The 12644-nt window shown below is 52.2% G+C and overlaps 1 protein-coding gene across 2 annotated transcripts in view; it reads left to right on the top strand.

Moving 5' to 3' along the window:
- MYO5B (myosin VB) overlaps window positions 1–12644 on the top strand; it is a 320122-nt gene that overhangs the window by 278578 nt on the left and 28900 nt on the right. For both annotated transcript variants that reach the window (XM_066352739.1, XM_066352738.1), the window contains exons 26-29: window positions 1409–1549; window positions 4523–4588; window positions 8511–8750; window positions 11032–11132. In XM_066352739.1, the coding sequence (XP_066208836.1) occupies window positions 1409–1549; window positions 4523–4588; window positions 8511–8750; window positions 11032–11132 (548 nt within the window). The remainder of the gene's footprint in view (window positions 1–1408; window positions 1550–4522; window positions 4589–8510; window positions 8751–11031; window positions 11133–12644) is intronic.

The following is a 12644-nucleotide window of genomic DNA, read 5'->3' on the forward strand; positions in this document are numbered from 1 at the left end:
TCATAAAAATACGCATGTTTTGAGCACGTCCTTTTGCTCGGCACTGCCGGGAGGCACTGGAGAAAGAGCAGCGACCCGCCGGGGGAGGCCCCTGTCCTTGCGGAGCGGGCCCACCTGATGGGGAGTCAGACAACAATTAGTTGATGGGAGAAGTTTGTAATATAATTGCAGGCACTCTTCAGTGCTATAAAGAAAAAACAAAGAATGATAAGTGAGCGATGGACGAAAGAATGGAAGGAGAGAAGAGGAGGACCTCTGGTAAAAGGTCTGTCCGTGGTCCAGTCCGTGTGGTTTGCTGCTCGCCACATGCACTTGGTCAGCATTGAATAAATGCTAGCTCAAGGCCCTGGTCTTGCCACTGTACTCTCTCAAGTCTGGAGGCTTCAGCAACCTGACCTCCAGGTGCACCACCCACGTGTTCGTGTGCCGCCCTGTGCATGCCCTTCCCTCAGGGGATTAAGTTCTGCAGGGCAGCTGAGACTGGTTCTTGGTATTGGCCAGAGCGGCAGGTGCCATCAGGCTAAGCACAAAGCACTCATTAAATGCTGGTCAATGGCCTGACCTGTGGTGGCGCAGTGAATGAAGCGTCAACCTGGAAATGCTGAGGTCGCTGGTTCGAAACCCTGGGCTTGCCTGGTCAAGGGACATATGGGAGTTGATGCTTCCAGCTCCTCCCCCCTTCTCTTTCTCTGTCTCTCTCCTCTCTAAAAATGAATAAATAAAATTTAAAAAAAAATAAATGCTGGTCAAACCAGATTATCTTGTCACATATGTCCATACGGACACTAAAAATCAACACAGATGTGCTCATCCAGATACACACCCACATGTGACAGAACTCAGGCAGGCAAGCCCAGGATGAATCTAAAGGAAATACTGTGGGACGTGGAGGCTGTCAGGTCTGTTGGAGGAATGGGTTCTGTGACAGGGCAGGCGCTGGTTCTGTTTCAAGGTGCCGTCAGGGGAGTTTGGCAGCACATTTGCGGTGATGAATGACCACATCGATTCTTCATCAGGAAGCATCATGGTCTGAGTGTTCGTAACAGTTTCTCTGGGATGAGGCTGTTTTCCAAAAGTGAGCTCTCTTAACTTCCAAAGGAAATGGCTGTGTCTTTATCCAAGTGTACTTGGACTCTGTATGTGATCGCTTATCCGCAGCGGCTACACGGGAGGAATGTAAATGGCTCAGACTCAGATGTTGTCCAGACGGAATGAGCCTGGAGCACCGACGGCAGTATGAGAAACGATGGCTGGTTGACACTGGCTTTGTGTCTGAGCGTGAGCTGCTGTTTGGGAGGAGAGAGGAGACAGACGGCTGATAGAGCAGTGGGCAGGGAGGTGCTTGCTAGGTGTTCCCTAAGGCACTTACTCTATAAAACCTCCTCCTGCTCCCTGTCTTTCTCTGAAGGAACTCGGCCTGGAGAAGGCGGCCATGGACATGACCGTGTTCCTGAAGCTGCAGAAGAGAGTGCGGGAGCTCGAGCAGGAGAGGAGGAAGCTGCAGGCGCAGCTGGAGAAGAGGGAGCAACAGGACGGCAGGAACGCCCAGGTGCGCGGAGGGCAGCGGCCCCCAGGCAGCGCCGGTGGTGCTGGCATCATGGTGCTGGCATCAGAGAGCGACCCAGCCAGCTCCGCCCAGGGCCACGTGCAGGAGTGGCCCTGCAGGGCTGTGCTGGGGCTGGCTGTCAGGGTAACTCTGTCCTGTGTTGACGTCACAATGGAGTCTTCTCTGCCCATGCCCCAGCTCACCCCAGTTGGGCAGAAGTAAGCTTTACAATGCCCCAGGGCAAAGCGCTTCCGCTGGCCACTGGCAAAGTCAGCAGGGAGCCTGTGGCATCGTTACCCACTTACAAGGAGGACCAGGGTGTGTGATTAAACTACCAATGCAAGCAGAAGTCGTATTAGAGCAGAGAAAATCGATCGCCCTCTGATAGCTGGAATCTGACGTTGGCTTGAGTTGAGCCCCCCACTGGCTCGGGGCGGACGTGATTCACAGTCACTTATCCCTCTTTCCCACGCCTGTACCCTCATCGCCTTCCAGATCACGCTCCCCGCACCCTCGGCTCTACCTGCCCCTGCTCGCACCTCTACACAGTCTCCTCTTGTAACACCTGTGTTCCCTCTCCAGGCAGATGTGTTACAGATGCTAGTCGATTCTTGGGGGGGGGGGGGGGTTCTGAACAGTAAGTGGGGAGGTAAATCTTGCTGATGGATTTCAGTCTCTCCGGGGATTGGATTCAGAATGGAAAGTGAAAAGATTAGGTTTATAAATCACTCATTCAATTAGAAGAGAAGCTTCCTGACAGGTGAGCACAAATCAAATATATGCACAACTGTGTAGACGACCTCGGACAGTGCCTGACACGGGCCTGGCCCCCCAGCTGCCCGGGAGACTCCCTCTCCCAGTTCCCCACCACAGACATGCCTGATGGTCTCAAAATCCTGGCTTTAGGTCGTTTGTTTGTCTTGATACCAAATAAAAAAGGGTATTTTTTATTTTTTTATTTTTTGCTCAAAAATTAATCACCGAGCAAGAGTTGGAACTGTAGGCTTGGCCCATGGCACTGTTACATGCATTGAGGATGTTTCTTTGAGAATGACTGACCTTGTTTCTGATGGGGTTTAGTGAGAAGGACATGGTGGGGCGGGGAGATGACAGAACCCCTCTGTAACACCCTGACACAACCTGGCAGAGGTGAGGGTCTTGGATCTGTCCTTGGTCCCAAGAAGAACCCTGAGACACCTGGGTCTTTACTCTGGAGAGCAACGACCCAGGCTCCCAGCTGTAGAGAGAGGCCAGCCTTTGCGTAAGGAAAGTCAGCGGAGTCTGTAGGATGTGACACCATGTGGGAGTGACCGAGCCCACCATGGGGATGGGGCCTCGGACAGCCAGCCAGGATAGACTTTCCGTCTGTCTGGCTCCCTTTCCCCCGGCCTGGCAAAGTCACCCTGGGTGATTCCATTGGGCTGCCCACTAAGAAACATGACAGCCAGCGCCTGTCAATGCTCACAGCAAGTTGAATTGGAGTGAATGACCTCTTTTCCAAGAGCCTGATGGACTCGGCAGTTGGCCACAGTCATACAGCAAATCCTGCTACATAGAACACAAGCACAGGCCTCTCCCACGAGAGTGGCGGGTTAACTGCTGATCCCAAACGGCCACATCCCTTCTGCTGATGATGGTGAGAGAGAATGCAGGGACCAGCCCCTTGCGGAGCTGTTTTCCTGGGTTGCCAGGCTGGAGATAGTGCTGTCCATGTAACCACAGGACATGCTCAGATCCAGCCCCAGCCTTCGAGCCTGAGGCACACCCAGCCCCTCCACATGTGTGCTGGCCTTTCTTGGGGCTGAAGGGTGCTAGCACTGTAGATAATCTAAACACTGTCGGACTTTAGCTCCAAAAACCCACCTTACTCAGACTACCACCCATTACTTGAAATCACCCTAAGCAGTTAAGCATTTATAAGGGTGTTTCTGCCCCTTCTCATCTGTCAGGTGAATAGCTCCCAAATAATTACAGGAATCACTGGCCCCACTGAGTCCTGATGGACTAGTGTTCTAGTTGTCGCAGTCCACAGCCACCAGCTTGGGAGTCCTGATGTCAGCCAGCATTAGCCGGGCATCAGAGGGCTGACTATCACAGTCTGTTGTAGACTGGCAGGAGGAAGCAGGCTGCTTTGCAAGGTGCTCAGAGTGATCTATATGGGAAAACAGAATACACATGTGCACGCACGTCCCAAAAAACCTGAGAGTAGCTCATCAACCTCATTAATCAGTATATCATCACTATCTGTTAACCAGTCTCTTCAATAAGTGCATGAGTCTTGCAGTGCTTGTTTCCCAGGGTTGCCGCAGCAGTGCCCCAGGGGGGCGGCTTACACAAAGTAACGGGAACGCACTGTCTCCTAGTTGTGGAGGCCAGAAGTCAAGTGTTAAGGTGTCAGCAGGGCCACGTTCTCTAAAGGCTCTGGGGAGAATCGTCCAGGCCTCTCTCTGAGCATCTGTGGTTGCTGCTGACCTTGGCGTTCCTGGCTTGTAGCTGCATCACTCCAACCCCTGCCTCCCTCTTCACATGGCCGTCTTCCCTGTGTATCCGTCTTCTCTTCTTTTAAGGACAGTCATAGTGGATTAGGGCCCATCCTAATGCCCGCATCTTAACTTGATAACATCTGCAGAGACCTTATTTCCAAATTAGGTTATATTTGCAGGGACCAAGGGTTAGGACTTTCTCATATCTTTCGGGGGGACTTAACACCTAACACAGTGTTACGTATATTCAACCCATAGGTGCCTGTGAGCATCACGTGAATAGGTTAAGGAGGGGGCGGGGGCCGGGGCCGGAGGGAGGTGTTTGTGGAGCGCTGCATGGTGCTGGAAGGAGCCAGCTGCACTCGAAGGGGGAAGGGAGCACGCGTACACAAGGGAACAGCGAGCGTGTTCACCGTTCCACTGTGGGTGGAAACAGTTCTGCGGAACATCTGCTTTGTGGTCTGTGCTCACCTTCCTGTCTCTCTCCGTGCAGGTGGAACCACCAAAGAACGACCTGGATTTGGACCAGGATGCAGACCTCGCCTACAACAGACTGAAGGTAAGACTCTCGCGCCCCCACCCTGCGGAGGGCAGTGTCGGAGCGGGGCAGCAGGGAAGCTGGTTGTGCGCTCCGACCTGCTCATGGGTAGACAGACCCACAGAACGTGATTTCCCCTTCCCTCACTTCGAAATGAAGGACATTTTGTATTTACCACAAGGAACTATAACATGCTAATAGGAAACTGTACTTTCTGTTCACAATACGTCTGAGACAAAATTGTGGAGTTTTCCACGTTCTCTGTGGACACCAGCTGGGTGTCCTGCGGCCACTCATTTCTGGTACTGACTTCTGGAGTTGGCACAGACCCATTGGCTAGGGGCTCAGCCCCACTGGGTTGTTCCCACTTCAGATACCAGGCACATTAGTGGGTCACCACGCTTCTGTCCAACTTGGCTATAAATCAGGGGGATCCCACCACACCCTCCTCAGGTATAATCGTTTGTGAGAACATCACACAGGACTCCAGAAAGCCCTTAACTTCCTGTTACTGGTTGTAGAGCCAGCAGGCAAGGCCAGGGCCACCATCACAGCCGCCTGGCCCATGCAGGTTCGCATTGGATTCGGACAGTCGGTAAAGAAACAGCGGAGCCAAAAACTGATGGGCCATAGCCTTTAATCCTACCTTGCACCCGGCGGGCAAGTAAAAACACACACTGGGCTCCAAAACCCAGTCACACTCAGTGCTCACAAAGCCACTGACTTATCCGAGTTTCCTAGAATCAAAGGTTTCTAGCTCACCAACCTTATTCTCCTCAGTTCCCCATCTCCTTCCTTATCCCAGATACAAACTCTACACAGACTGGCATCTCACTCAGTACTCCGCCATCTTGGCTGCTTCTCCTGGCCGCCTCCACGTGGCCTCCTTCCGCTGCTGGCTCTACTTTCTCTGCTCTCTCATGCTAACCTCAGGAACCAAGAGCCAAGTCCCGTTCTGCCCCCATTTTATAGTGTAGCTTCACAACCTTTAATCCAATATACAAAATAGGGTAGTCTCTAATACAAAGTCACTTCTCTGAGGCATGATTGGATTGTACCGCCCCACAGCAAAAAGGGTGGGAAAGGCTTAATCCCAAAACCAAGCCCCAGGTTACAACGATCTCCAACACACATTAATATCACCTGGGCAACTGCCTCGTGTTATCTTTAACAAAGTGAGCATAATACATTTTATCCGCCCAACACTGGTTTATGATGAAGGATGCCACTCGGGCACGGTCACCCGGAGCGATGCCAGGACAAGGTCTGAGGGAAGATGGAGCCTCCACGCCCCCTCCAGGCAGGCCACTGCCAGCACCGCCATGCGCCCCCCAACCCGAAGCTCTCCCCGAGCTGTCATTTAAGTTTACATGGTGGTCCCATGACAGAGGCATGACTAGATCTTTTGTTGGCATCTAACTCCGTCTCTGGGACCTCCCCCTCCCTTTCTGGAGCTCAGTGGGTGGCCCTGAAAGCCCCAACCCTCTAATAACAAGGTTGGTTCCCCTGGCTGCCAGTCCCATCTTCCAAGTCACCTCATTAGCATAAACTCAGGTGTGGTTGCAAGAAGAGTATTACAAGAAACAAAAATGCTTCTCCCGGCCGTCACTCAGGATGTTACAAAAGAATTTTTTTTTTTTTTTAATTTATTGGGGTGGCATTGGTTAATAAAATTATACAGGTTTCAGGTGTATTCTATAATACATCATCTATATATCGTATTGTGTGTTCATCACCCCAGATCAAGTCCCCTTCCATCACCATTTATCCCCTTTTACCTTCTTCTGCCTCCCCCACCCCCTTCCCTCTGGCAGTTGCTATGCTGTTGTCCGTGTCTGTCGGTCTATCTCTTCACCCTTCTCATCCAGCCCCCAGCCCACTCCCCTCTGGCAGCTGTGTTATGCTAAGTGAAATAAGCCAGTCAGAGAAAGACAAGTACCATATGATCTCACTCATATGTGTAATCTAATGATCAAAATAAACTAACAAAGGAGAGACAGTCTCATGGCCTCAGAGGACAGAAGAATTTTAGAAGCTCTGTGCCAGGAACTGGGGCCAGAGACCAAACATGGACTTCTTCCTGTATCACATGTCTTACCTACCTGACTCGGTTTCAGTTAGAATGTGGCTAGTGGAATAAGACCACTTTGGAAAAACTCAAGACTCGCATGGAGAGATGTGAGGCAGGGTCTGCAGATGTCCGGGTCTAGTCCAGGGGGAGAGGCCTCTTGGCCCAGAGCATGGCTGGGGGGCGTGCAGAAAAGGGGCATTAGAGCAGCCCCACTAGACCACTGGGAATGTGTCCAGTCAGCCAGGGTCAGTCCATCTGGGCCCACTTGCAGGACCGCACAGAACTCTGGGAACAGCTGCACTGCCCAGGAGCACAGCCCCGAGTCCTGCCCTGACCCTGACCACACTGGATCTGAACAACCTGCCCACGAGGACCTGAGTGAGAGCAGGCTACACGTGGACAGCCCCCTGACGAGTAGTGGGTTTTGTTTAAACTCTGGACGCCCCCTACCAGAGCTTCAGAAATCCCGCCCCCCTCTGTAGTGAGTACAGTGACCCAGCTCTGGGGCAAGCACGCCCTCTGCGTCCTGGGCTCCAGGCTTAGCTGTGCTGCCTGCAGGGTGAGTTGGCTGCGGGGCCCTCGGGCCAGTCACACCCGCAGAGCTTTGTCCTTGGCCTGAAGGTGTGTGGCGGGGCTGGCCCACGGGATCCCAGCCCGGGTCCTGGCTCGGCCTCTGCAGAACTCACAGGGAGCCTTCTCTGCTCCATGCTCCGCCTTCTCATCACAGGGAGCCTTCTCTGCTCCGTGCTCCGCCTTCTCATCACAGGGAGCCTTCTCTGCTCCATGCTCCGCCTTCTCATCACAGGGAGCCTTCTCTGCTCCATGCTCCGCCTTCTCATCACAGGGAGCCTTCTCTGCTCCGTGCTCCGCCTTCTCATTTGGAAAAGAAAGACTATGCCCAGTGGTCTCCTAGTTTTGTGGCCCTGCGGCTCTATAATTGTGCAACCAGTGCCTACTTATTCACATTTTTGGGTTCTTTTTCTTTTAAAGACTTTATTCATTTTAGAGAGGGGAGAAAGAGAAAGAGTGGGTGGGGAGCAGGAAGCATCAACTCCCAGATGTACCTTGACCAAGCAAGCCCTGGGTTTTGAACTGGCCACCTCAGCATTCCAGGTCGACACTTTATCCACTGCGCCACCACAGGTCAGGCATATCCACATTTTTGGATCTCCTTTGGGAAATTTTTTATCTCATATGTCCCAGGGCCCTACCAGCAATGAGTGTGTGATCATCAGACTTTAAATGATCTGAATTTATCTCAAGTACAAAGTTATCTTATCCAGAAAATTTTAAATACATGCCAGAATTGGGTGTCAGTGATACTTTTGAGTCTGAATTCGGGTAGTTTTTCCTCCACTGGTGTTGACAGTTGGTGGCTTTCTGTGTGGCCATAACAACGGAAGAGCTGCTGGTATGTTCTCTAGAACATGGGTCCATGTGTGACCTGAGCAGATTCGCACTCCGTATCCTCTCTGGGACAGTCACAGAGATGACTAATGTATGAAGGTTCTAGGAAGTCCTCTGTTAATAGCATGTTGCTTGAGATTCACCTGGCATTTCTATAAGGAAGGGCTTCGTTGGCCAAATACGCTTAGAAATAAACTTGAATTGCTTCAGGGAACACAGAGACACCATGTCAGACTCTCCACCCTGGTAGCTGGGAGTGCTGGGTTTGGATCCAGACGCCAGCTCTGGCTGATGCCAGTCAGAACTTGGATCACGTGGCTCATCATTAAAGCGGGGAGGTTGCAATTCGCTTCTCAGGGGGACAGGCGGGGTGGTTGGTTGATGAAGGCGGAGGAGGGGACGCACGTGAGGAGAGCGCTCTGGATCCGGGGAGTAATGGGGTGTGTCACACCCGCTGTCTTCCAGAGGCAGGAGCTGGAGTCAGAAAATAAGAAGCTGAAGAATGACCTGAACGAGCTGAGGAAAGCCGTGGCCGACCAGGCCGCCCAGAACAACTCCACCCACAGCTCCCGGGACAGCTACGGCCTGCTGCTGAACCAGCTCAAGCTGGCCAGCGAGGAGCTGGAGGTTCGCAAGGAGGAGGTGCTCATCCTGAGGACCCAGATCGTCAGTGCTGACCAGCGCCGACTTGCTGGCAGGAGCACGGTAACCAGATGGCGGCCGCGGCTGGGCTTGTTGGGGGGCGCCAGGTGATAGAGCTGGGGTTTTCCTTACATATCTTTCCCTGTGAGGGTCTTAAACCCGCAAGAGCGGAGTCTTTTGCTCTGGTGTCTCCTCTAAAGATAGAGCAAGGAACTTGCTGCTCTCCCAGCAGACCTTTCATGGGAGGCTTGGCTGGAAGTTTCTAGAATCTTCTAAAATGTCTCACCATGGACACGTTCAGGAGGAACAAGCCACAGAGTGAGAGACAAGGGCCGCAGCCTGCGTAGCGCTCCTGCCTGGTTCCCCTCCTGCCCTTGCCCCGGCTGTCTTGTTTGTGGGGTGAAGTCCTCTCTCTCTTAGTCCTCCCGGGGCGGGAAGTCCAGCGTAGCATCGGTTCCCAATGTGTTCACCTCCTGAGAGGTGCAGTGGGAGGGAGGGGACAGAGGCCACCTGGGTCACTTCTAAGCATGGACCCTGGGGCAGCGTGGGGGTGGGGTAGGGAGGCAGTAATGAACGTGGAGGAGTGGAAACTGACACAGATTTCTGTCATGTCCTCTGGGTCTGGGTGCTTTGTCCTCCGGGGACACTGTCCTTGCTGTCCCACCCCCACCATCCACACTCTGTGCCTTTCCCAGCCCAGGCCTTGTCCTTCTGTGACTCTTTCAACATGTCCTTTGAAAGTCGCCTCCCTGCCTAGGTGTAACTGCTGTTATCTGAGATGGTCTTGGGCCTTCATCTTTTCTCAAAGGCTTGTTTTAAAACTTGTCTGGATATAAAGTTATCCTTTTTAAAATTTTTTTCAATTATAGTTGTAATAAATATTATTTTATATTAGTTTCAGGTATACAGCATAGTGGTTAGAGAGTTATGAAGTGATCCCCCTACTAATTCTAGTCCTCATCTGACACCATCTGTAGTTACTGCAGTATTATTGCCTGTGTCCCCCGTGCGGTGCTCACAGCCTGTGACTGTGTCTGACTGCCTGTCTGCACTTCCCAGCCCCTCACCCTCTGTAGTTACTGCAGTATTATTGCCTGTGTCCCCCGTGCGGTGCTCACAGCCTGTGACTGTGTCTGACTGCCCGTCTGCACTTCCCAGCCCCTCACCCTCTGTAGTTACTGCAGTATTATTGCCTGTGTCCCCCGTGCGGTACTCACAGTCTGTGACTGTGTCTGACTGCCCGTCTGCACTTCCCAGTCCCTCACCCTCTGTAGTTACTGCAGTATTATTGCCTGTGTCCCCCGTGCGGTACTCACAGCCTGACTGTGTCTGACTGCCCGTCTGCACTTCTCAGTCCCTCACCCTCTGTAGTTACTGCAGTATTATTGCCTGTGTCCCCCGTGCGGTGCTCACAGCCTGTGACTGTGTCTGACTGCCCGTCTGCACTTCTCAGTCCCTCACCCTTTCCACCCGGTCCTCCAACTCCCTCCCGTCTAGAAACCCTGAGTCTGTGCTCTGTGTCTGTGCATCTGTTTCAGTTTTGTTTGTTCATTTGTTTTGTTCTTTAGATTTCCTTATATATGTGAGATTATATGGTATTTGTCGTTCTCTGTCTGACTTATATCACTTAGCACAATATCCTCTAGATCAGGGGTCCCCAAACTACGGCCGCGGGCCGCATGCGGCCCCCTGAGGCCATTTATCCGGCCCCTGCCACACTTCTGGAAGGGGCACCTCTTTCATTGGTGGTCAGTGAGAGGAGCACATTGACCATCTCATTAGCCAAAAGCAGGCCCATAGTTCCCATTGAAATACTGGTCAGTTTGTTGATTTAAATTTACTTGTTTTTTATTTATTTATTTATTTTTTTGTTCTTTATTTTTTTTCAAAAACAAAAACAATATATTGTATTTGTTCCCATTTTGTTTTGTTTTTTTACTTTAAAATAAGATATGTGCAGTGTGCATAGGGATTTGTTCATAGTTTTTTTTATAGTCCAACCCTCCAATGGTCTGAGGGACAGTGAACTGTCCCCCCGTGTAAAAAGTTTGGAGACCCCTGCTCTAGATTCATCCATGCTGTTGCAGATGGTAAAAATGCATACATTTTTTTTATGGCCAAGTAATATGCCATTATATACATACACTACCTCTTCTTGATCCAGTCGCCTATTAATAAGCATATGGGTTGCTTCCATATCTTGGCTGCTGTAAATAACACTGCAATGAAAATAGGGATAAATGTGTCTTTTTTAATTAGTGCTGTGAATTTATTCAGAGATATAAAGTCATTTCATGGCAACTGTATGACCCGAGTTATTTCTTTGTTAACCTGGGCCCTCTAGGAGCCGAATATTAATGCCAGAACAAGTTGGCCCAACAGTGAGAAGCACGTGGATCAGGAAGACGCCATCGAGGCCTATCACGGGGTCTGCCAGACCAACAGGTAAGCCCCACCTCGCGCAGCAGTACTGAAGGCGGCGCTGGCACAGGGGTCCTGCCCAACCCGGCCTGGGAAGGCCGCTCCTCGGGCACTGGCCACGTGCTCAGCGCCAGGGTCTTACCTGATTTCGGAGATAAGTGACAAGGAGCAGACGCCGTGAGCCCCATGGCCGTAGGAAGCCTGCTGTCCGCTTCGGCAAGACTCCAGTAACACCTGGAGCATCTGGCTCTCAGGCCTTCTGAACGCACCCGCAAGGGAGCCCCCTGGAGGCACGACTGGAGGCTGAGGGGAGGGGGCTGGCGCAGAGGGGCCCACCCACACAGGATGCCCCCTGGAGGCTGAGGGGAGGGGGCTGGCGCAGAGGGGCCCACCCACACGGGATGCCCCCTGGGGCCCACCCACACAGGATGCCCCCTGGAGGCTGAGGGGAGGGGGCTGGCGCAGAGGGGCCCACCCACACAGGATGCCCCTGTGCTCCCCCTCGCTGCTGCACTGTCCACAGCGGCCCTACCACCTGTCACTTAAGGGAGGAGCCCACGCCAGGCACTGCAGGGCTGGGTGCGAGGATTTGACCACTACCGTATTGGCTAGAATGAGATTGCCCTGGATTTTAGTTACCAACCACCTCTGGTACCTTCTTAAGGACGAGCTACCCAGGGTTAAGGCAAAAGTGACGGTCTAAGGGGGACCGGGATGTTGGCCAGAGCAGAGGCCCCAGGTCACGCGGCAGAGTGCCTAAGAATGTGTGCCCCGGAGGCCAGTCACTTACTATTTAGTAACCACTTCATAAACAGCACCTCAGTTTCCCCATCTATGAGCTGGGTGCAGTCATAGCCGCATACTTCACTATGCCTGAGAAGATTAGGTGAGTTAGTCCGCGTTAACCACCAGGAACGGGGCTGCACGTGTTAAGCATGCGAAACAATGCCAGTATTGTCGCCACTGTTGCCATCTTTGCCTCCTTGTGCCTCTGGGGCACTTGTCAAAACGGAGCTGGCCTTTTCCCTGGCTGCCTTTCTCTCTTTCCTCAAGTTTCTGAATGTTGAGCCACCCTTATGCGTTTTTATGAAATTGCTGAAAACAGCACGCACTTCCAGAAAGTGTCAGTAGGTGGCACCAGGAGTGCAACGTGCAGTCCGCCAGAATGTCACCACATCGCCGACTCCTTAGTGTGCTGAGTTCCAGGTCTTTTCATCTAGCCCCTTCCTGCAGATGGGGAAACTGAGGCCCAGAAGGGTTGAGCTAGCCTGGAACTGAGTTAAGGCAGAATCCAGAAGGCCTGACTTCCAGGCTGGCTGCCTCCAGCCCACTGGGCCAGTGATCAGCAGGTCCCACAGGAAACTGGATTTATTGCAAGAGAGATGTAATACTTTTCCCTTCAGGAGGGAGAGGGGAAAATGAAGGTGAATCTCGCAGTGCTAACGCTAGTCAAGATTTAGTCATTTTAAATTATCTCAGCTGAAGATAAGAAATGAGACAAATAAGAAAAAAATTTAGAAGAAAGAAAGACGCAGG

The sequence above is a fragment of the Saccopteryx leptura genome, chromosome 11 (assembly GCF_036850995.1).
Source record: "Saccopteryx leptura isolate mSacLep1 chromosome 11, mSacLep1_pri_phased_curated, whole genome shotgun sequence".
Lineage (NCBI taxonomy): Eukaryota > Metazoa > Chordata > Mammalia > Chiroptera > Emballonuridae > Saccopteryx > Saccopteryx leptura.